Raw genomic sequence first — 26,058 nt, 5'->3', positions numbered from 1 at the left:
TGTAAAAATACAGTACTAGTGTTTAACAGGCACCAGAGTTAAGACCAAGTTTTTTAGAATGAAAGTTCCACATACAGGTGATCAGGCTGACAAACATTTCAAATTTCTAGCTGCAAATGAAAGGATTACTTCAACAACTACAACCATTACTTGCTAAATGTGATGATTTGGTTACAGATCTGCAAGACTGTGATCACTCTCCACAGGGAAGATGTATATTTCACAAAACATTCTTTTACTGATTGCTCCTTGTCTGTCGAGCTCATTTCCCTGGTGCTTGAGTCAGTCCTGCTGTGCTTGAATTCATGTAAGCTTTGAGCTAAAGGAGAGTGAGTGTGTTTGATATGCCTGACAGTTCACCTTCTCCAGACTTCAGCACCTTCATGTGTTGAAGCTACAGTATTTTTGTGCATAATTGGCTGCACACTTCAACATTGCTTATGCGACGTGAGCCATACCAGATACAGGAAACGCTAGCACTTGAGGTGACATGAGGGTGGGAGATGAAATGAGGGAGCAATGTAATTGAGTCAAAGAATAGCATATGCATACTATTCTCTGCAATTCTGAAGTAACACTTCTTTTACCAGGTATTTCTTATTTCCATTCATCTACATCAACACATTTCTTAATTTTTTTTTTGCAGTCATTCGAAATAAATTAGTACAACCTTAAGCCAAGTCAAAATTACAATGTGCCATATCTGCAGGCATGTGATCTGTCCAGTGATCCATACCCTTGAACTATACCCTGAAGTAACCCCCAATGGATGCTGGGTAGCTGTGACCGGTGAACAGGAGCATGATTGCTCACATACCCAACAAAGCCTCTTGGAATAAGGGAGGGATTAGCTTAGGTTGCATCCGCCAACACACTTCATTCAGGAAGGCTAAGCCCTGGAATGCTCACCCATACCAGCCTTTTAAACAGTGGCGTCACAGCGCAAGCTCATTCGTATGCAAAAGTGTAAAATAATAACTGAAATTGTACAAATTTTCTGTCTCTTATGTAACACTGGTAGCACTAGGTGTTTCTTGGGAAATTTGTAAAGAAAAAAGATGCACCTGGATTTTTATATTGTATCTTTGCAGTAACTTTACATCGCTATGTGCTTCTTTGCTGTATTATCAATGTATTGACTTTGGTTAAGTGCTGGTAATCCACAGTTATTTGCACAGTTTGTGTTATAATGCGTGAAGACTCAGAGATTACAAACAGTTGTATACATACAGTGATTATATAATGACACTGGGTTACCATGAGCTGAGATGCCTATAATAAATCAAAGTGACCATTGGTAGTCAAGTTAAAGGTACCCTGTGGAGTTTCTGACCTCTAGTAGCGCTATGGAGCAGTTTTTTATGACGGTGGCACAATGAACAGTCCGCAAATGGTCTCCCACTATTTTAATGATCTACAGGTGGCTGTAATGAGCCAAAAAATGCAGCAAAGAGGAAGGTAGGGAAGAGGAAGACTGCAAACTACTAAACATGGATGTAAATACTATAGGATTTAAAATACTGAAAAAGTCAGCTTTGCAAATGTTTTATGAGGGGGGGAATGCATTCAGTGCTTTTGTTAGACTTCAAGGATACACACAATAAGTTTTGGTGAATATCACTCAATGCCACCAATGATTTCCTGCATGCCCTGTGCACAGGTATTTTACCCATGAAAACATATTTTATCCTTTATCTATTATCCAGGCTATTTATACCTATACATACCATCAGTAGATTGTATGTATAGGTATAAATAACCTGGGTAGATGGCATAGCCATCGGTAGATAGCATGTATAAGTATAAATAGCATGTACAGGTATAAATAGCCTGTGGTAAACTCAGTGCCGTTACAATATAGCACATGCTATGAAAAACATCAAGAACAACTATATCGTTCCACTGCTGACTATAATTATTTGTGACCTGTAAGACAGACTGTAATTGGCATTCAGACAAATTACTGTGAGTGATTTAGGGCATTTCACTGTCTAACACTATATCTATTTTAAGCTAACTTTGTACAACATTTTTACAACCTACAGTGTTCACCAAAGTACATTTATTAGAATGTAATAATTAGGACTTGAAACCCCCCTCTGAATAACCCACACACTAATGTCACGACGCTTTCCTCTTGTGAAATAGTGTATATTTTCCTAGAAGGGGGTACAATTACATAAGCTTGTCAGCTATAATAAGACCACCCTTTCACACAACCTTTGAGATTCAGCTCCAACCAAGTGATCACTTGTTTTAATGACCCATACTCTGAAATGGAGCCATTCCAGGAGTGAGACAAGCACAGACACACATGCACGCACACATTCTAATAATACATTGACTAGGCTTGGTTTGGGAAGAACAAAAAGTCACTGTAGGTGCCAATATGGGTCCTCACCAACACACCCATCCTGGTCTCACACTTATATTTAGCCGGGTTGCTGGCACATGCTGCCCTCACTAGATTCTTAATCGGGTAAAAGAATGTTTATACTTAGAAATTGGTGAGGAGGAAGGGCATGGGTGCCAAAAGGATGCCAGGGGAAAAAACAAAAGTTGCATGACATGTATATTTGTGAGTACTCAAAATGGAACAGTCATCAGGGGATAAAACATGTTGCAGCTAAAAAGATTAAGTACTTATAATGTCACTCTCTACAACAAACACGCTAAAAAAACCTTAAGGACTTCATCACAGCTAGGGATGTCCCAAAGCTTATCAGCGAGTAGATCAGTATCATAGACTACATTTCACATTGATTGATATCAGCAATTAAAAGTCTAATTCACTTTCGATCTTTTATTATAACAGATTGTACTCTGAATATGTAACCTATCCAAAAGTGCCTCGATGCACTCTGCTAGAACAGAAAGAAACCCATTCCAGCAGCAAGAAAAATAAACAGCAGCCAGTCGTTCCAATTAATGATAACCACATTGAGATCGAGTTTCAGAAGGTAAAACCAAAACAGCTTTGAATTAGAAAAATAGTCTTGCTGCCCCATAAAAGCAACATTTTGCAGATGTGGTGCACCTCACCTCACGTCATTTCAACATTCTGTAAGCTGTACAAATCCTTTGTAAAGCTTATTGCTACAACAGATCCATACAGACACTCCTCTCTATTATACAAAACACTACAGGACACAATTCAAATTTTTATGGGTAACAATTAAATGACAGCTGTATTTCAAGTTTTCTTTATGAGGACATGCAACTGTCCAATCTAAATCCAACTTGTATAAAAAGTGTGAGGTGCAACTGTATTATGTAGCTGTAAATTAAATAACATCAGTAGACACTAAAGATTAAATGATTCGGATTCATAAGCTAAAAAGAAACATGGGACATCCCTATTAGCATGAAAAACCTTGATGGAGAAGAGTGAGATGGGGTAAATAAGATAGACACAGCAATAAAACATCACAGGACACATGATGCAGTGTGGGAGAAAGACCAGACAGACCAAAAAATTTTGGAGGGCAGCCATGAGACCACAATGCAAAAGGTGTGAACAGAAATGTGGTCAAGCAAGGCAAAGACACTGAAGAATGTCTCGAAAATATGTAGGGAGACAGAGTATAAAAGGTCTATGCAGTGTGAAGAATGGGTCAGTGGAATAGTTAGAAAGTTAAGAGAGGGAAAGGGAAGCAAGAATCATGAGGGGAAAAGGAGAGTGGTGTCAAAAACATTGTGGGAACAGCGTCTTTGACTAGAGTGAGCCTTGCTGTGGGTTATTGATGAGATGGCCACAGGATTGGAAGTTGACAGGAAGCAGAGCTTTCATGCTAGTGCTAGTGTTCTCTGTTCAAGCCGTGACTCACACTGGCAGGCTACACAGATATTTGCCTTCTAAGGGCAGCAGCTCGAGGCCCTGGGATGCCGAGGATGCTCGCCGGCTGAACTGTTGTGATGCTGCCTCTTCCTCTGCAGAGTTAGGTGGGTCGTCATCCTCGGGAGGCGATACCACCACCTCTGGGATGCCTAGAGGGCCGGGGCCTGCCCCATGGGTGCGTGGGGGGCTCTGGGAGGAGCGCCTGAAGGATGCAGGGGTATTTTGAGGGGTGGCGAGGGGTGAGGGGCCTGGGGAGGGCCCAGTGTTGGAGGAAGAAGAGGGCAGGAGATGGTTGAGCAGGATGGAGACTTTGGATTCTCGTCTCTGTGACAGGTTGGAGACAGATGAGGGTGCCCCTGGCTTTTGGAGAGAGAGACGTGAAGAGGACAACCCCTCTCCTAACAGAGGAGACAATGGCAAAAAAGGGAAATAAGGGAGAGAGAGAGAAGGAGGGAAAGGAGAAGGAGGAAGAGGAAAGAGGGATGGAGCAGAAAGGAAAATTACATGAAGTAGGAGTACATCACAGGGATGGTATCTGGAGGAGACACAGCCAGAAAGGGTGAGCAGCAAGAGCATGGCAGAGGTGTTATTTGAGATTCATGCTTGCATAAACGTGAGCAAAAAGCATGATTGTGTGCAGAAGACAATAAGAATGATTCAGTGAGGCATGTAGGAGGATCCGCAAGGGCCAAACAACTTGTCTCATTCAACCTCAAACAAAACAATCACGCAACATGACTGAGGTAAGGCGAAACTCAGTTCAGCTTGCATGCAGGAGTGGATGAGTTAGCACGATGTCAGTGCACTGTGCTCTACCACGACAGACCAGTCATAAATCCTACACAGTAGATACTCATTTAGTACATGAAATACATCTTTCATATTGCTATTACTATCACCAACAATCATAAAATATCATTTTGACCTTTTAAATTTGCATTTCAGGTGTAATGACATGAAAATGCAAGCCCATCAAGAACCACAGGCAGAGAAGTGAAGAACATCATATTTCTGTCATTTTTAAAACCTCAAGCTGGCATTCAAGATCTGAAAATGCACACATATATTAACACCACTGCGGCCATGCCCAGTCAAAAAAAAAACACACAATGCTGACTCCAGGTGCAGGTAAAGCATCATTTCCTGAATATCACCCTAAGGAGTGAAAACAGTCATTATTTCAAACCCAAAGCCAGGCCAGCCATAGACGTTAGCACAATCCTTAGCACCCAGATTTCTCTTTCACTAAGGGGGCCAATTATTTCAATAGAGATCATTCTAGTTTCTACTCACTTTTACCATCCACCTTCTACGCTGGCATTGAAGAATTTGAACATTGGATCTTTAGAAATAATTCCCCAAATGGTGGAAAATGTGGATGAAAAAGAAATGCGAGTGGACCATAGGATCTCACCGTTTCTTTCAAGCAAGAGTGGGTCAGAGTGTTTCTTGCCTATGTCAGCGATGGAGCGCACCAGAGGGATGCGATTGCTGAGCTTTCTCTCATTCTGGTGGTGGTGTTTCTTCAGCATGGCTTCTCGCACCTTGTCGCGCAGGTCCTCCTTCAGCTGGCCCGATGCCACCATGCTGTCTATCAGCATGTCTGAGTCATACAAACACAGGAGCAGGGATACAAACACCGTAAATATAGTAAAGCTGAAACATAGTAAAGCTGAAAACACATTGCTGCAAAGGTGCCATGGCGCATCATATGATGCGCGTCAAGTGCCGCCCCTAGCACCGATAGGAAATGTTGTGCTGCAGTGTGTCAATATAGTGGTTACCTGGATGTAACTCCAGTTCTATGTGTACAGCACCAGACAATGAAATGCTGTGGGTGAGTTGTCCATTGTAGTTGAATATTTTTGATAAATAACTTGAAAAAATAATCTGAACCGTGAGATCATGTTTTGAAAGCAGCAGATCAACCAACAATTAATTCATTTTTGTCTTGTAGATACAGGCACAAGCTGTGGCTCAGGAGGTAGAGCAGTTCGTCCACTAATCGGAAGATGGGCGGTTCAATTCCCGGCTCCTCCAGTCCACATGTCAATGTGTCCTAGGGCAAGATACTTAACCCCAAATTGCTCCTGATAGCTGTGCCATCAGTGTGAGAATGTGTGTGAATGATTAGATTTCTTCTGATGGGCAGGTTGGGACCTTGCATGGTAGCCCCTGTACCCATTCAGCGAATGAATGTGTGTGAATGGGTGAATGTGATTTGTAGTGTAAAAGCGCTTTGAGTGGTCAGAAGACTAGAAAGGTGCTATACAAGTACAGTCCATTTACCATTTACAAGTGTAATGGTTAAAACTACGGTGAAAAACAAGCACCAAACTAGTAAATAATGTCTGTAGTCAATTGTATTATTGTATTGAAGTACAAAACAGCCTTTTCTCTGGAAAAAAATGCATTTTTTTCCAGGGGCAGCGAGGCTGGAAATAGGACAGTGGTGTGAAGTGTCACAGGTGCAGCACACGCCTAGCCACTGCTGGTGTGGGGGTTGTACACAGAAAATAATAGGGGCGGCTGTTTTGACGCGCACCATTTGGCGGCAGTGTTTTGGCTTTAAGAAAAATAATTGGGGCAAAATTATATTACCTGAGTAATAAATAATTATCTGCTTTATCCATGTCATGCTTTTCACTACAATGCTTCTTAAGAAATACAGTACAAATGGAATGAAAATAAGATGTCTTTAAAAGGACTGTAAGCTTTACCGGCAATTTCCTCTATACTGTTGGCCCTCATATCCAGCATGACTGTGCCGTTGAGTATGCAGCTACGTAGTTCAAATAAACTGTGTAGAGACAGTGTAGCCACATAAGGCTTACTCCACCTCTCTCCACCATCTTCCACATCCTCCTCGAACTTGAGCCATCTGTAGATAAACATCAAGACAATACACACACACAAACACACACACAGATCAAAATGCTTTCATTGAACCACATATTGTAATTAACATGGAAATAAAATATGAATTGCATTATAGTTCAAAGACATCTCACTCCTTCTCATATGGCCCAGCTGCATTGTAACTCATACAAATTAAAATCTCGCTTTTCAGAGCGGATAATGAAGCACTGCAAACTGCGTGACTCATATTCCAAATCTGTCCCTTCGGTGAACACAAGTTTTATCGGTGAGGGACAATTTTGAAATGCCAGCCAAGTCACAATTACATTTTCAAACTCCAAGTTCTCAGTAAAATGACCCTGTTGATGTTGTTAATTTGTGACCTAAGGTTGGTATGAGCCTGGTCTGTGTATCTTGGTGTTTTCCAATAGAAGGTGGCTTGAAAAAAATCAAGTTTTGGGATCGCTGCAGATTTTGAGGGCTACATCACAGAGCAACAAAGCCAAATGCAAGTCTCTCCAGATAACTAGACAGTATTTTAATCATGTGGATAAAATACCAAATTATGGAAAAGTAAATCTCCAATAGACTCTTCCCTTAAAAATTAGGTGTAGCCATAGGATCCCAATACCTAATCATGGCTTCCAGTTTACCCCTAATCAGGTTATTCTATAGTATGATTATTTTGAAAAGCTACCACACAAATTCTTAAAAAAAAAAATCACACAAAATAATATTCATAAAAAAGCCAAAAGATTAATGACACGCTGTATTGTCTTTGTGGTTGTCATCATGCTGTTCACCCCTTCAAATGTTTTCTGACCTGGCAGTCTCCTTCCACTCAGTGGCACTGCCATCTCTGAAAGAGAGCTCGTCCAGCTCAGTGAAGAGGTCGTGGGGGACATGCTCCAGGTCATCGTCCTCTGTGCCCAAGATGAACTGCACCCGTTGGGATGGTGTGTCTGGACAAAGAGTGAGGAAAGGCCAAATGTCATACAGTATTTACAGGGATTACAATTATCTCATACATGCATGTATGCTTTGATTTCCACCTTCTGGTACAAATAAACCATGCTTAGTATGAGCTGCCCCTGAAGTAAAATTCCTCAGAGCACATTCAGATAGAGGAAGCTTGAGGAAAATATCTGCCCACAGAAACAGAGATAAAATAAGAGGAAATGGCACTAAGAAACAGAAACTTCACGACCAGTTTGATTGAATGTGGAAGAGAATTTGTGTGTGTACATGTATGAGTTTGTGGCCTGTCAGCACAGTTGCGCTAATTCCTTCTCAAGCTAGATAGGGTAAAGTAAGACCAGTATATAACTGTATCTGCTTTTCATTCTGCATCACAAAGAAAAACACATCTGCGGTCTTGATGCTGAGAAATCTTTTTAGGTGAAGTGCATGAGAGAAAATAATGAAAACTCGGATTCTTTTCAGCAATCTTCTTCTCATGTCTGATTGAATTAGAGGCTAGATATCAGGACATCTGGAACCAGACTGAAAAACGGAAACAGATATGGCAGATTACAAGACTGAACACCACAGGGAGGCAGAAATGGAATGACTGGAAGCGAAGAAGGAAGCGTTATTTTCCGTTAGCACATTGGTACACTGTGTGGTGTGCTGGTATGAATTACGCACATGTCAGTTCATTTCATATAGGTGCTGCCGCTGTAAACCATTATTACACACCTAAACCTGAACTAGGGCTGGGTGATATGGACAAAAGCAAATATCACAATATTTTTGGCCGAATACTTCAATATCAATATTGCGATAATATTGTAGGAATAACTACTGGTGCATTCACAAAATATTTACACAGTGAGATTTTTGATAAAATAATCATCAGTAATATGGATATAATGACTAAGAATGTAAAGGCAAACAAGAGAACAGCTAGAACAGTCCAGTGAGTTCAGAAAATTACATCACTTTACTGTAATGCAGCCTTAAAACCAGGAAAAGACAACACTCATGCCATATCACGATATTATGATATGCAAAATCTAAAATGATATCTAGTCTCATATCACGATATCGATATAATATCGATATATTGCGCGGCCCTACACTTACACAAAAATGTATATTCAATATATGGGATGTAAGAGAAAGGGAAAACCTGCCAACTCCTTTTCATCAACGATTTGCAAAAATAAAAAGGGACTGATTATCATCTGCCCTATTCAAATAGAAGATAGATTTGTGTAGTAATAGACGGACACCTAACAGCATGTGAGTCTCAATAATCTAGATTCCCACCCAACTCAGCAGCTATAGGGGATTTGTGCAGGTCTCTGCTCAAAATGTTTTAACGGCAGCATTAGGTCTAACTGTAAAGAGCAGACTGCTGTTTAAGAACATTTGTTTTATAAATCGTGATGTCCTCAGTGCCCTCAATGCTTGACATGACAACAACTGATAATGTTTTGGTGCTGTTGTCATAAAGCACAAGTTAATACGTCATAGACTTTGAGGCATTGTTTGGGTGCTTATGAGTCTTGCAGCTGACGTGGTGCTGAACACACAAGCGCATATGTCATCGCTTAAAATGTCATAGCCTTCAATCACTGTCAGAGACTAGATCCCAGTGGCCTTTAATGCCTTTTAGAGCTGAATGTTTTATTCAGAACTGTTTGAAAGGTGGAGAGACACAGCAGGCTTGAGCAAAGTGCTGCTCTAAACTAGCAATCTGTGCATTGTTAAGGGAGGGTTTGATTCCACACAACATAATATCATACTTGCGTCCCTTTCCTGTCACTCTTTTACCAACGAGGTTTGGCAGTAAACAGTAAAAAACCCATTACTCTTATTAACTTAAGCTTAGTAGCATTTCAAATCTACCAATCTAAGCATTGCATCACAGACTGGTAACACATACTGTATAACTAGCAATAAAACTATATGTAAGGAATTTCTGTAAAATACAAGCACCAGAATAATCCCACGAATAAAAATAAATTGAGAGGTACACAGAGTCAAGCTAGTTCTATCTATTATGGATTGCAAGGGTTTCTGCTTATTGTCTGAAGCGAGTCCTGTGAGTGTACGAATAAACATAGCTGAAGGCTCTCAAAAGTAAGATATGCAAGGCACAGTACTGCTCTGATAGAAAAAGAGTAGAAAGGGGTATTTTGAGAGAGAAAATGAAAAAAAAGAGTTGTGTGTGAGTTGTTTGAAACTAGGGGCATTAAAACATTTAGGCTTTGTGTTATATGTTAGGAACACAGTCCAACCATAAGAAGGGGATTCCCTGCCATCTTCCTTCCCCTCCTCAGTGTCTCTCTCTTTCTTCTTTCGGTGGTGTTTGTGTCCTCGGTGGCGATGCCTCCGCTTGCTCTCCCTTCCAAGAGGAACATGGACGCCTACGTAGACAGCTCTGTGACCTGGGGAAAAGAAAGGAAGAATACCAATTCAGACACCTTTCCTGCACTCACATACAAATTAAGGGGAAAATTAGGATACAATAGGAATGCAAGAATAGTATTTTGGAATAATACTAAAAGATAAAATAGCATAAAAGAAGAAATCACAATTAAGGTTATATCTTTACTATCATGATACAAACTGACTCAAAAATACCACTAAGTGGTGGTAAAGAGAAACATTTTAAAGAATTTCATGTTATTGGAAATAAAGCATGTTTTCTTATCATGTTGTTTGACAAAACAAATCAATACATATTTTGTATATAAAGGTCCATAACTGCTATATTTTTATATCATTCTGGACCTACACTGAAATCATGTTGTTTTCACGTTGTTCACAAATAAAGGCTCTGTAACATCTGATGGGTACAATCTTGACTATTTTTAAACAGCAAATTATGTTATTTCATTGCTCATCCACTAAATTCAGCACTGTGGACTTGTGCTTCCGCTAGCAACAAAAGCAAATAAACCAACAAAGTATTTATTACGGTAATTCAAATTTCTCCCAGAGGGCATGCCATAATATAAATGGAATTCCAAATTCAACAAATTAACTGCTACTGTACATTTTATAAATACTTAACATACATCATAAAACTGACTATTTAAACCTTTTAAAAACAGTAACACAGTCCCACAAATGGACAATCGTATACAGTACAACTAAAATAACATTGGAAAGAAGTTATTTGTCTTCTGAGTGGTCCAGATAACCTACAAGGAAGAAACCAGACTACAAAACCTGAACTTTTTCACCCCTCTGTTTTCCCCCAATATTTTATCAACTTCCCCTATTTATTGTTATTGCCACACAGGAACTCTGTTCTGAGATGCAAACGCCCTATTTTTGCCCTACATTCTCTGCCAATACTCATTTTTCTTAGATGAGTCACTTCTCTACAATTCAAGAGAGAACCCAGGAGGAATGAAACTGAGACGTGGCGCTCAGCGGAAGGCAGAAGCGACATACACATCGGTTGAGCAGATGGAGAGAAACAGACAGAGAAGGAGGAGAAGAGGATGAAATAGAAAAGACAGAAAATGAAAGGAGAGGGTGGAAAAAACTGACAGCTTAGCTAGACAGAAAGCAGAGGACTCAAGTGGTCTCATAAAAGCAGAGAATGGTATAAATGGAGATATTATTGAATGGAGGATGGAAAATATGAAGTGGTGGACCCACATAAAGACCGAGCAGTGAGCTGGAGGGGGATGATAGAGAGACAAGAAAGGAGATATTGTAGTGGTAATATTGTTGGTGGTCCCACTTCTCCACATGTAAACAGCACTGACACTTCATTAGATGGAACACTCCATCCATTATCTTATCAATAACTTTATTAAATTCATCAACCGATCACATAGTCAATAACAATGTTAACAAGAATAGATATACATTACAATATTAAAATATATATTTTAATTTTTTTTGATAACTTAATAATAGCACAAAGTCAGAAGGAGAAATCTTTGTCTGTGTGGCTTTAAACTTACTTTCCAAATCCTCCTTTTCATAGTTGGTGTGTGGGGTGAAGCTGGTCTTCCCATGGTCAACTATTGCCTCCTCATCTAGACCCTGAGAAGGACAGGATGGAGGGAGAGAAAGCAAAAGAGATGAAGAGAGGGAGAAAATAGACATCAAGGTACACAATTAAAGACATAAGTAATGATCATCATGTATCCAGAATACATATTTTTCATAAGCAAATGGCCTTAAAGCAGTCAAAATATGTTTGGGGGTGATCTTTTTATGTTTTGAAAAATAAAACCACAATATAATGAGACTTCTGTATACAGCTCATTAGACACTAAATACTGCTCCACTGTAAGTGTTAGTCTTGGAGAGATACCAGTAGACAAAAACATGTCATAAAATATTAAAAGCTTGTCTGACACGCATTTGGTAATGACAGATAATAGACTCTCATTACAAAGATATCAGATTTGATAGGTTTACTCTTTGGGTTGATTACACCTTGTTTACTCCATTATCTGTGGAAACTGGAATGACAGATGTAGGATCTGTTGGTGAGGCAGTGGGAGATGAGTCTGTTCGTAGGAGCAGAACGTGGGGAATTACCAGGGTAGGAGCAAGGACCATCAGCTTACCAACCATCAGCATTACATGCTTAATCTCAACCTTGATCCCAAAGTCAGCCCAGGACTAATTCTAATCTTAACACTTAATCGGCCCTTGAAAAAGACCAGGCAGAACTTTGCTAAAACATTCAGTTTGAAACTCAAACTCACAAAGACAGACAAGCACAAGACAACACATGCACACACACACAAACAATACCATAAACCTTCAGAAGTCAAACCCAGCTAATACCAACCTTGTTATTAGTGGTCCCTTGATTCCCTGCCCTTAAGTGCCAGGACATTTAAGGCACAGAGACACTGTCTCCAATTACTACTGCATGTGTGGCCAAAAGAGAACAAAATGTCCTGTGAGATGTCACTGTGGGTCCATCACCAGACTACAGCAATGGATGTTATATGATATGGATGTCACTCTAGACCACAACCACAGAAAAAATAATAAAAGCAGACTCCCTTGGCTTCTTTCCACTTCATAACATCATATCCCCTAAATCCCCCCCCATATCAGTGATAACAAATACATTTTAATTCACACTAAACAAAGAAAACCAAGCATCCATGCCAAATCCCTTCAACAACAGGGCACTGGTGTATTGAAAAATATACCAGAGTCGTGAGAAATTTGTATTTCGCAGTCCCAATAACTGTAATACTTCCAGCATGATGTATTGTGACCAGGAAGGAAACGTCTATTTGAGACACACAGACATATAGGGTATATCACTACCACATGGTGACAGTGAGATAATGCTGCCTGACTGCCAGGTTAATAAGAATAGGCTGAATCAGGGGTATATGACAGTAAGTTTCTGACAGTTGATTGGCTGATAGTAGGGATCCTATTTTACAGTTTCTTTTAGTCCTGCTTTTTGTTTTTTTAAGCTTATGTTTTCATAACAGGTTGGGACAGGTTGCAAAACACAGTTTATGAGACTAAATATTATTTTCTGCTCACAGTAGGTTGATCCCAAAATGACTACATTAAACATGCCACATTCAGTCTTTTATATAAGTAATATCATATAATCGACAGACACAGCATGTCAACGAAGCAAATCTGCTGTTCTCCTGCCTCATGGACAAACACTGATGCAACACAATCCCCAATTGGAGGATTCTTTCAATCTCTTAAACCAATCACAGAGAAGCACTGCTGCCAAGCAGGAGAGAGTGGAAACAAAAGGTGATGATGATGTTAGCCACATGCTGAAAGGATACATGATACGTGGATGACATCAGGGCCTCTCGTATCTTGGCTCTAACATGCCAGTCATCTCCACTGACCACACAGAAATTTCATTCTGATGGAAAGCACGTACTGTCCATCTCCTGCTTTCCCTGTTTCATTACTGATGTACTACTATAAGCATGTCTTCAATGACATTCAGATTTCTGCACATATATTACCATAATCACTGCCCTGTTAGAACCCCACCTACAATGAATGATGCCATCTGTGATTGTGTTTGTGTGTGCACTTGTAAGCCTGTGTGTGTGTGTCTGTATGTGTGTGCGTGTTTCTCAGTTGCTGGTGGATTTGCATGATAATGAGCAGCGTTGCTCTCTGACAGTGTCTTGATGAGGAGCGGCAATAATTCAGCTGCAGAGAGGCAGAAAAGCAGCAAGAAATTTATCTGTCCCTCGGAACTGGTGATCTTCTCCCCACAGCACTCCAAGGGCAGGTAAAACTGACCAAGGGTAACTAAAACTGGACTGAATCCTGATGGTCACTTGTGACAGAGAAGCACTGGAAACTGTCTAGGGTTTCAGACACATGGTAAGCTGCAATCAAGTCAGGACAGAGAACTGAAAGAAATGTCCACCTGAACAAATCACTACTAGCTTGTTTATTAATCTTACATATTTTAGTTGGAAAGTTTAACAAATTCTCTTGATTTCTTAGTTGAAGGGCACTGAAAAAAGCACTCTAGTGTAGTATTGGGAAAAAAAACCCACTCAATTCAAAAACCTAAGCATTGTCAGGGTCAAAACAAAATTCAATATCTTGTAATATATTAAATATGATTTTATTTATGGAACAAGTCAAACAAAATGAATTAACACAGTAAATCTTTTAGCCAGAGTTTGGCTAGTGGCCATAGCTAATTTCCCATTCTGCAAGAATCACGTGAACCAATGTTTACAAGCAAAGCAAACAACGCTGGTATATGTCTCATGAGTATCGTCTTATTCTTAAGCTTCTTAAAATACCACTTACATAAATCTGTTTCACTGTGCAACACCTGTTTACATACTAACATCCATTATCATGCGTTTTATGCATGTTGTTGTTGTGCCTGTTTAGCGAAGTATAGGCACGTGTTAAAGTCTTTTGTGCCCTTAACACCACGTTGCTTGGTACAATTTAAGAGCACATGATGCAACCTGTCACATAGCTTTGTTCAAAATAAACTCCTACTCTGTCACCCGCAGTCCCCAGGCCAGGGAGGTGATTGGCCATTATGGCCACAGAGCACAGCTGTGACTGGGCTACAGGAGCATTGCCAGTGGGGAGGGCAGAAGAATTGCCAGCTGAGTAAGATTCATTTCTTCCCAAGAAAAGCAACCATATAGTGACAGCAATCGGGGGCTATTGAGAGAAGGCAGATGCATCTCTGGCCTCATTTATCCAGTAAAAAAAAAACAGACCACATGTGCCTAGCCCTGTTTTCTTACATATGTGGAGCCAGAGAGACCTTGTGTGTCCAGTGGTGATCATTGTGGTTGTTTTAAATATGCCACCAAACCTAAGTAGATCCAGACAGTGGATTAACTAGACTATACAGGAAATCCCAGTTAATGATCAAGATTAGAGGTGTAACAGTTCATGTAATCATCCTGAACCGTTCGATACAGGATGTTTGGTTCAGTACACGACTTTCCTTGGTTCGGTATGCTCCCTGACGCAAACAATTACTGTCAAAATACTTTAATAATCCACTTACTCTAATGGGTGGAACAATAATTCTAACACTTGAGTTCCACCCAGAACGTTTTGGCAGTGCACCACTTAGCTGTAGCATGCTCATAGATGTATGCTCGCTGGCTTAGCCAAGTTACCCTGGTTACCCATGCTCATGTAGTGCCACTGCCGCCATTATTATTATAATATGCGCCGTTATCCCTGTATTTCAAACAATATCACGTCTCCCTTTCCCCCTCTCCTCTTTTTCGCTTTTGACTCAGGCTTTGAGTGAAGCCGTTCAGAACAACTATAATCACATTTGATTTCTGATGTGGTCAAACAACACGTTGTAAAAACCAGTGCTGAGCAACCATAAATCAGCATAAAACAGCTGTCAGCAGGTGTCCTGACTCCTTGCAGGAAACAGAAAGTTTGTTTTCATTTTCCACTGCAGCACAACTAAACTGTTTCAGTAATAGTTTTGGCCAATGAGCCGTTGTTAGATGTTTATATTTTTCAAATAAAAGGATAAAAATATTATTTTCACTTCCTTTCTTTTTTTCCCCTGCCAAACCGAAAACATTCCGAACAGTGACCCCAAAACTGGGGAACCATTACACCTCTAATCAAGATACAGAGATTCATGGAAACATCACTTGAAAACTTTAAGATCCATTCTCAGTGTATGTGCACTACGGGGCTTCAGGTTTCCACATTACACTTGTGTAAGTTGTATACTGGACCACAGTTAGCCTCCTAACTAGTTGTGATGTCATAAATCATGCTCATAGCCCCACCCCTTAAACTGAGATGTTCAGTAAGCACAGAGAAACTTTCCTCCTTCAGAAGATGAAAGTGAAAACAGCCTTCTGGAGGCTAAACCAACTGAAGGAACAATAAGCATACATTTTTGAGTGGAGGGGGGCTTAAACAGTGGTATGAGCTTTATTCTCCATTGAGACATTAGTGCTGCAACATGACAGAAACATTACTAATTAGGATGTGCCACATTCTGCCATCCAATGACTGGCAAAATCTGAATTCAACTTTTACAGGCATCAAAAACCTATTTTCTCAAATCAGCTTCTTAATATGAGCAATGGTGTCATACATAACGCACAATGTTCTCCCAAAATTAGAAGTTTTGGTTATTTCATGTGAGAGATTCCTCTTTGTTTGAGCTCCTCTCAGTGGTTTGAAGTGGGTAGGGCTCATATCTGATCTGAAGTTTTAAGTGTTTAAATAATATTGTTTTTTTCAAACTTTAACATTATCTAGTCACAAATATTTAACCATGTTTCCAGGGGCTTTATTGCAGCAGTCTAATACTGGTCAAGGGGCATTTCTGTGAATTAATAAAGCATCTAATAAAGGGAGACAGACCTATTGTTTGCTCTTCAGATAATATAAAAGGCAATACATCATGGACACATTAATTAAAAACACAAACACAGAAAGCTTGACTACCTACTATAGTTTTTCCATAACGGATAAAAGGCTGGCACATTACGGTGAGTGTATCTGCATATGAGGATTTTCCCTGGCTTTTACAGCAGCTTAGGTGGTAAAAATCAGCATTGTGTTGGGTTTTATGCAGGGTTGGGGGGATTTAAGGTTCACACAAACCTAAAGAGTGAACACAAGGCTTACCATGTGTGCATTCTCTAAACAAGGGATAGTTAAAGTTAAGTGGGCATGTCGAATGGTATGGTCAGGACAGTCTTGTGAAATTCTGTTTATGTGTGTATATGGAGGTGTTTGTGATCAATATATAAACATGGCAATGCTTGAAACAGCTTTGAAAAACCTAAGTTTAACTTAACTCTGTATGAGCTCATTGCCAAAAAGTATTATCCTGGGACAGTGCTGCTAGGCGATGGAAACATTACACACAGGATGTGCTACATACTAAGGAATTCAGACATCAACATAGTGTCTAAGTTCTATGGTATTTGTTGCGGCTAGATTTTGTGGTGTTGTTTCCGATAAATGCATGTAATAGGATGTTATGATACCTTGCACTGTGCTGCCTCAATAATTACTCAATTCACACCTCTGATACAGTCTTAATGAAAACATAACATTACAATCTTCACAGCTGTAACATTTATGGCATTACGATTGTGCTGAATTATGTTATTTAATATTATGTAGAACAGATGTGCATGTTATTATGTCCGACGCTTTCCACACTTACAAGTCATTACAAACATTTATTTAAGTGCTTGTTGGAAAATATTTGCATATTTGTAACTTCACCAGAATTGAACACTACAGTACTAATTTTAAAAAGTAACGCATTACATTTTGATACATTTGAAATAATTTTATTGTTGTTTGACAAGATGTAGGTTAACCTCACATCTGTCGGGTGGGAGTGATTTAAACACATAGCAGTGATGCACCTCTTAAGCCAACCAGACAAGTGCCAACAGGCCTGGTTCCCTCTAATCTCAGGTCTTTGCCAGCCTTGCTTTGCTCGGCTCTGGTCCAATCGATAGAGACTGACGTAAGAGAGGTGTTACATAGTGAGAGACCTGTCCCTTGAGATTACAGAATATCTCTCTGTTATACAGAAACAAATGCATATTTACACAGTACAGATTAGAATAGCAACATATATTTACTGCCAATTAATGTAAAATTATGTAACAAATTTGATTACATCTGAAAACAAAGAAAGAGAAATAGACAATGAGCACTTACACATGACTGTTAACAAACAGCGATGTACATTTCAGTGTATATGTACATGTATCATGTGAAGTCTTTACAGGAAGGCACATGCATCTATTTGTGCTTACAGGTGCTGAGTAACAAAAGCGAACACAAAAATAGCAATAACAAGTTGATCAGGCAGCTATGTTTTGCTGACTTTTGCTGACTAGCCATTCAATCCTTCCCATCTTTGGAGTCTCACCACATATGGATAGGGCAGCTAACAAGCTTGTGTATACCTAATGTCTCCTGAGTGAAGATGCAGTTAAATCCCTTAGTTTTAACAGTTAGGAAGATCATTTACTCTGGAGAAATTATGAACATTATGAACAGATACTTCAAATAGTCTCCATTGGAACGAACATGCACAGTCTTTTCAGACATACACACATAAACACAAAGATCTCTGCCTCACAAATAGGGATGGGTATCGTTAGGATTTTATCGATACCGATATCAATACTGATACATATCAATACTCTCAAATACTAGTATTTGAGACATGACATGAAAAGATGTGAAAGGATTCAACAGTTACTTTATTATTACTTAATTGCAGAAATAAGTTAATAGTTTCCTGAGTTTCCTATATACACACATATATATATGTATAAACATAAAGATATATATATATATATATATATATATATATATATATATATATATATATATATATATATATATATATATATATATATATATATATAGATATATATATAGATATATAGATATATAGATATATATATGTATATAAGCTGTGGCTGCTGCTTGACTGACATTGTCTATGGGATTATATAGGAACATAAATAAGAAGTGCTTAAAACCAATGCTAACTGTGTCTTGAGTTAATAACTACAGACTTATTTTTATATCGATAACGAGTGTTACCTTTACTTGATGAGGTCGAGACAGTCGCATTTTTAGTTTAGCAAATCCCATCAGCATCGGAGCGAGGAGGCTGCACTGAGGATGTAGGTACAGCAGCCGCTTTGCTAAAGCAGTCAAACACGCTGCACTGTTTCAGATTTATATAATTTTGTATTTGTAAGTGTTTCATGAGGTTGCTGTTGTTACCCCCTTGAGACGCAACTACCTTTTAACAGATATTTCATTTGGCTGCATTTGCATTAAATTTAGTAAATTGAGCCCACACTTTTGAATGTTTTTCTCTGTCAGCCATGACTGGAGAGTACAGAATGTAAACACGAAGTTACACAACGTCAAATGTAATCGCCTGACGCCAGCAGCTTTGTCATCATTGGGGACCGGTTAGGAATTTGAAAATGCCTACTATGTTAGAATGAATTAACGTTACATAAATACCGACAGCAGCACCATTTGTCCAGAAGTTTATCAATATTTTGGTACTGACCAGTCAGGAACCAGTACCAATTTAGTACTGGTTACCTATAACTACTCACAAATGTTTTCCCTTCTCTTTATGTGTGCCTGATTTTAAAATTTCCCTCTCGCTCATTGCTCCCAATCTGGGCATATCAATTTTTGCCATCAGTGCTTTTAGCTAGACTGAATGGAAGCAAGCATTTCATTTCATGTCACTTCAGTCAATAAACATCATCTCTATTGACAGCAGGCATCTTGTTTGTATTCAGCTACCTTGGCAGACCCATTTTCACCCATCTCTCCCTGATACTCTTCTCTCTTCCTTCCTGTTCTCCTTGTCCCACTCCTTCATTATCATTAAAGATTAAAAGGGAAATGTTTCCATTTCGAGAGGCGTGTCTAATGAGGCAACAGCTTCCCTCTTTCACATTATCCTCCTTCATCCTCACACCTTTTTTCCTTCTGGCCAATGTAATCACCACCTGCCCCATTTGTTAGCACAGACCACAACTCCACTCTACATCACAAAAACACAAGAGGACAAACCATTATAAACACTGCACACACAGCTACTGGATCCCTTTCAAGTGCAGACCACGACAGTTGGGCACACACAAACACACACACACACACACACAGGACCAGATGTACCGTAAGCACATGCTCCCCTTCACTCTGTTCGTCCATTTAGATCCTAAGCAAAGGCAGCAGGGATGTTAGCCAGTTTCTTCTATCGGAGGGTTCTCTCTTGTAGAACGTATGTGAGCTAAGCACTAACAGAGACACAGTCGCACTCGTCTGTTCCCTCTTCCTCTGCTCATCTCTTTATACAGAGAGAGAAAGAGAGAGAGGGAGCAAGCTGCTTCAGAACACACAGTGCTCTGCTCTACCCTGTCAGCCCGCTCTTTGCTCAGCAGCCAATCCCACCATTCCACCATGAATATTTTATTCGCCCAGCCAAGAGCTTAAAAACACACACATACACCCAACCACACAGAGGACATACACACACACACAGTTGGAGGACATACAAATGCTCACCCGCTGAGGTATTCAGGTCACAAATGAAGAGCCACTCCCAGCACAGATAAATAGAAACAAGCACACGCGTTGGCTTGGCATTCTTCAGAGGGTGCAATGAGTTGAAAAAAGCCAGATAGCAGTGTATTCATTAAGACTCCACATCATGCCTTTGTGCCTTTGAATTTGACATTCACAATTCTTATCATAGACTCAAGGTTGGACATGTCTTTCGACAACCTGTAATTTCACGAAGAACTATGGTTCAATATAAAGTGTGGGTGAAATTAAATAGAAAGGTTGGAACCTAACAGCTGAACCTACACGGAGCTGAAGTACCAAGAAAATTTGACTGGCCAGAGTTCTTGTGCAGAGTAGACAAACAGCAAGGCCATATGCGCTAGTATCATGCAGCTAACTATCTTTTGTTGTGGTACAAAATTGATTTTTTTTATCATTTACACAATAATTTGCAGCTTTGACCTCATACAGTTTTGTATACTGGCACTGTGCTAATGTTCATGGGGTTGAACACATTCAGACTACAGAGTTGACGAACAACAACAGCATCCTTCTGATAGCCACTAAGAAGTTTTACCAGAACTGCTTTACCAAGTGTCAACCATGTCTCAAACAACAACAAAGGGGAATATTATCATGAACAGTACAGATAACAACTGGTTACTATAGCTGTGCATTACATCCAGTGTCCCGGCCTGCCAAGGGCAGCAGATAAAATGTACATCCAGTGAAGAGGGGTAGAGTCATGTTTATGTTATGTTATGTTATGTTATTGGAAAAATCAGCACAGCCTGAATGAAAGAAAAGAATTGGATTTAAACTCAAGTTTTTACCAAACATTTTATTGGACAATGTATCTTCCTGTTCATGGTATTTTATATATCTGTGGAGAAAGAAGTGTCAGTGTAGGTCTGTGGTGGTAGGCACCTTTGGACTGGATTTGACAGCTTCTCCTCATTTCCAGTAGGAACAAAATACTCAAATGCACTTTTTAGGCACAACTCTAATCGCAAACATAAAGAAATTCAGCATATAAGGAGTAAGTAAATATAAATATATATTATATATTACGTAAAGGATAAGTAATTGCCTTAAAACCAAATCCTAGGAGGGTTGGATCAAGGTCCAGTTGCCCTCGATTCAACCTTCCTTCGATAACCATGACCTGGATGACGGTGAATCTTCACAGTCATCTTAAAAGCAACTGCACTGACTCTCTTACTCAAGTTTAATCATACATCCTGTAGTGCTCTGTTTCCGCTATCACGCTGTCTATGAAAATGCAACTTTGTGTAATTCTTGTCCTAAAAAACCCCAAAATTCATGGAAGCCATCAATAGCACAGGAGTAGGGTGTAGTTATCGCATTTGCATATAGACAGTGTACGACTACTGTATGCCTAGAAGATTTGCCTCCATGGAATAAATCCAGGAAGAAACATGAGACTCTGGACATGGTGATAAAAGATGACTACAGGAAATGTATAATATATATAATTAAAGTTTCTAGTAAGATGGGAGGACAGGAGGATTTTTTGGCACAGGGTTGCGTGTGCACCTCCTAGTTTTTACACAACCAAGAAAGAGGCTTTGGAGACAAGGATTAACCTCTCAAAGTCTTAGATCCAATTATCCTTACCAGTTTATATCATGACCCACCAAGAAATCAAGTTCCCCTAATATGCAACCATCAACACTCAGACCACTTAGCAAACTAATGGAGTTGATGAGTTTTCTAAGTTTTCCTGTAATCAGATGAGGTTTCATATCCTCTCTGTAGACTTAGGGGTGTAGACGGATACAAATACATTATTTGGACATGCACAGATGATGCCCTCTGAACTGATGATTGACTGATGCTCCACAGGTGCTACTTTTACCTCATGTTCTGATATTAAAGCGTGGCATCTTGACAGTAGAAGAACTTACCAGCTGAAGTTAGGGACTGTCTAAAAAGCACATCTTTCAGATTTTTGTCAATGGCATTCTCATTTTATTTATCTTATTTTAATTTTAAAATTTTTATATTTTTATTATTATTATGATATTTTTTATCATGTATTATGGTCCAATGAGGTACTATGACCAGTTTTTGTTAATGGCTCCCCATTTAAAAAAAGAAAAAAAAATCAGACCAACATTTTTTTCAGTCATGAAATATGTATTTCTGGCTTGTATGTTTCTAGAGCTGCCACGATTAGTCGATGTAATTGATGACGTCAATGCTGAAAACGCATCAACATCAACATTTTAAATCAACGCATTTTTATGAATTTACCTTTTTGATTCCCAAAACGCTTCAATTCATTGTAACGAATGTTTTTCTTCAATATCACTACTTAAATGCTGTGTGCATGACGTCAGTCGTCATTTTTGGCTCCAGTCATTGGTCGGCTCCAGTCAACACTGTGGTCAACACTTCAGTTTTAAATCATGTTCGGCTGCAGCACAGTCCAAGTCCGACTCAGTGGCGAAAGAGGTTACATGTAAAAGTTTCCAAAGACCCTAACCCTTCGAAAGTATGGGTGTACTTAAAATTAGCACAACAAAAAAAGTTTTGATGGCATACCACAGCAGCACTAACACTATGCACAAGCACCTGAGGAGAAAGTACACAGGCGCTATTCTGGATGATGGACCGCCAGAAAAGGCGAAACCACTGTAAGTGTTGTCTAATCACATTTATTAAATTACCATTAGTAGGGAGAGCTTTTGCTGTGCCATAATATTCACTCTACTATTAAATAGACATAACTTAGCATTCAGGCTAAAGTCAGGACAGAGGAACAATTCTTATAATTTTCCCCTACCATTAGCCACTGACATGAAGCCAATATCAGATATCCAGTGGCCAAAAACACAAGGTTTCACTGAGGTAGTGCAAAATTACCAGAAATGTTCCTCTGTCCTGAGTTTAGCATGAATGCTTAGTTACGTCTATTTATAGCAGCTTGTTGGGACATCTACCTTATCTAATTATTTTATTTATGCCATTATTTTGAGCACTTTTCTTTGTGTAGGGAATGCCATAAATAAAATAGATAACATTTGAATAATTGTCATCACTATAATTAAAGGTGTAAGTTAAAGGAACATAGGGAATATTACTGTCTTTATTATATATGTTAAATAATTATGATGTATTTGTTTTTCTCCTCTCTTTCTCTCTTGCTCTCAGTAAAAGCCAAAGCCATGTAAGCAAATTCCTGAAAAAGAAGGATTGCTCACCACAATTTTGCAACAGCTCTTACTGACAGTGTCCTCAACATGATCATCAAAGACATGAGACCCCTGTCAATAGTAGGAGATGAGAAATTCCGTGCTATGGTTAAAACATGCCAACCAGGCGACATTCTCCCTAAAAGAACATGCTTCACCAACATGATGAAGAAGAAATATGAGGACGAATTCCAGAAAGTCAAACTTGCCCGGTCCTAATCCAGTTCCATGGTCAGTTTAACAACAGATGCATGGACAAGTATTGCCACAGAGGAATACTTCGGCATAACCTGCCATTTTATTAACAATGACTGGGAGCTCATAAGCTATAGTTTGACTACTATGCCACTCAAAGAGTGACACACTGCAATGAATATTGCATCCTGAACTGAAACCGCAACTGAGAACTTTGGAATTTCTGCAAGTAAAATCAAGACTGTTGTGCATGACAATGCAGCTAATGTAGTAGCAGCCCTCAATTTGTTGGAAGAGAGGCATGGGATATCTTCAATCTGCTGTGCTGGCCACACATTACAACTAGTGGCAAATCATACACTGTAGAATCCACAAATTACAAGAGCAATTGGCGCTGCAAGGTGCTTGGTGGAACATTTTAAAAAGAGTGAACTTGCCAGCTCAAAGCGGGCAAAACGGGCAACCCTAAACACAAACTGAGTCAAAATGTTAGTGTAAGATGGAATAGCTCTATGATCAGCCTCCTGCTAGAACAGAAGTGGACTGTTAGAGCAACTCTGTCAGACACAGACGTTACACCAAGAGGAAAGCATTTCCATGACCTCAAAGCTGAACAGTGGAGCCTGCTGGAGGAGCTAGAACAAGCGCTCAAGCCATTTAGTGTGTTACTGTTTATCTTAGTGGGGAGTCATATGTGACCCTCTCCTCTCTACGTGCACTCATTAAAGGACTGATGAAGTCAACACAGAATGCAGCCTTTGACAACACACATATGCAGGAATTTAAGGCTGCTGCAGCACAGGAAATCTCAACAAGTTGGGAGGTTGAGATGGCCTACAAAGATGATGCTACAAACACTAGTGTAATTGGAGCTGCCCTGGATCCCAGGTTTCGCAGACTGAAATTCCTGTATCCAGAAGAAAGCCTGAAACTGCAGGTGAAAGTGCAAGCCCTTGCACTAGAAGCAAAGAGGAGAGTGACAGAGAATCAGCGACAGCAGCATACCACAGAGGCCCTAATATCAGCGTTACAGAGAAGAGGTCTGTGTCTTTGCTGGATGCATTGCTTGGGTCGGACTCAGGAGAAATATCCAGCCAGAATGAAAATGGGGATGAGGCAGATGTCATCAGTCATTCAGTGAGAGAAGAGATTCTAGATTTTAGAGCCTCTACCTTAAAAGTACAGATCCTCTGCAGTGGTGGAAAGCAAATGAGGCAAGGTTTCCCTCTCTGGCTGTTCTGGTCTTATTTGCATACACCTGCAACATCTACACCTCCTGAGCCTCTCTTCCCCACAGCTGGAAACATAGTTTCCAAGAAAAGAGCTAGTCCAGAAAATGAGGACCGGAGTCACACACCACCTCAGCTGCTGTCATCAATAATAAACATCTTAAATGCTGGTGAGTTTATATAATATTAAAGTTACACAGTATGTCGATATCTATGTGTATAAACATAACATTGTTGCCATATTTATGCCTTTGTGACGTTATTTTGAGTGGGGATAGAGCAGCTACAATGTTAGCATAGCTCTGATCGATCTGATCTCCATTCAAAAAACAAGCATTTTAAAAGTCGTCTTGCAGACAGACCTGAAAAAGGATGAATTAAGGCTTTTTACAAATCGACATCATGATGTAGTTATTTCAGCATCCTTTTGATCCGTTTATTACAATTAGATCACAGCAAAATCTATGTTTATTTACACAAACCACTGCTCTGAACAGGGTTGTTTAGACAGGATGAGAAGGCTGCAGTGGTGCTTGATTCTTTTGGTATTTTGACCAAAGCATGTCAGATACATTTATTAAGACCCCAGGGAATGGTGTTAACTTGTGGAAAAGGGGTATAATATGGCCCCTTTAATAAGGGGTTTAATAGAAACGTGGATGTCTTTTGGAGTTCCACTACTGACTTAAATAATAATCCTCTTTTTATTTATTTTTATCATGTTGGAGATGCTAGTTTAAACCTACAGTTTTGCACTTTAATATGTAAACCTTTATTTACATTTTGTTTTGTGCTACATTATACAAAGACATACAGTTGGTTGTCAAAATAAAATTAACTTAAATGAAATGGTCAATTTGATTTTTTGGAGGAAAATTAATCACTTAGATTAAACGACTAATCAGTAAAGCGGTCGACAGATTAATCGATAGAAAAATAGTTGTTTGTGGCAGCTCTATATGTTTTCACTAACCTCTTGTTCTTTTTCCACTATTGATTTCCATCTGGACTATTAACAGTTACAGAGCTTTCATTTATACTGGGTTTAGACTTTTTACATTTTTTTTTTAAAGGTGGGCTTCAAATACAAATCATGTTTTCTTATCTGATTAATTCAGGTACAGCAATAAATTATTACAATTATTTTGTACACTCTGTGAGGAGCTAAACT

The 26,058-nt window shown here is 39.4% G+C and overlaps 1 protein-coding gene across 8 annotated transcripts in view; it reads right to left on the bottom strand.

Moving 5' to 3' along the window:
- LOC137198718 (sodium bicarbonate cotransporter 3-like) overlaps nt 1-26,058 on the bottom strand; it is a 47,856-nt gene that overhangs the window by 18,572 nt on the left and 3,226 nt on the right. For 4 of the 8 annotated variants that reach the window (XM_067612620.1, XM_067612616.1, XM_067612619.1 and 1 more), the window contains exons 2-7: nt 11,629-11,710; nt 9,943-10,092; nt 7,521-7,659; nt 6,559-6,719; nt 5,253-5,441; nt 3,853-4,236 (exon numbers count right to left, since the gene is read on the bottom strand). In XM_067612620.1, the coding sequence (XP_067468721.1) occupies nt 3,853-4,236; nt 5,253-5,441; nt 6,559-6,719; nt 7,521-7,659; nt 9,943-10,092; nt 11,629-11,710 (1,105 nt within the window). Of the gene's footprint in view, nt 1-3,852; nt 4,237-5,252; nt 5,442-6,558; nt 6,720-7,520; nt 7,660-9,942; nt 10,093-11,628; nt 11,711-19,855; nt 20,041-26,058 lie in introns of those variants that run through there. The other 4 variants (XM_067612617.1, XM_067612618.1, XM_067612622.1 and 1 more) reach the window with 4 other exon arrangements.

This window comes from Thunnus thynnus, chromosome 15, assembly GCF_963924715.1.
Source record: "Thunnus thynnus chromosome 15, fThuThy2.1, whole genome shotgun sequence".
Lineage (NCBI taxonomy): Eukaryota > Metazoa > Chordata > Actinopteri > Scombriformes > Scombridae > Thunnus > Thunnus thynnus.
This window is presented reverse-complemented; position numbering and strand designations above follow the sequence as displayed.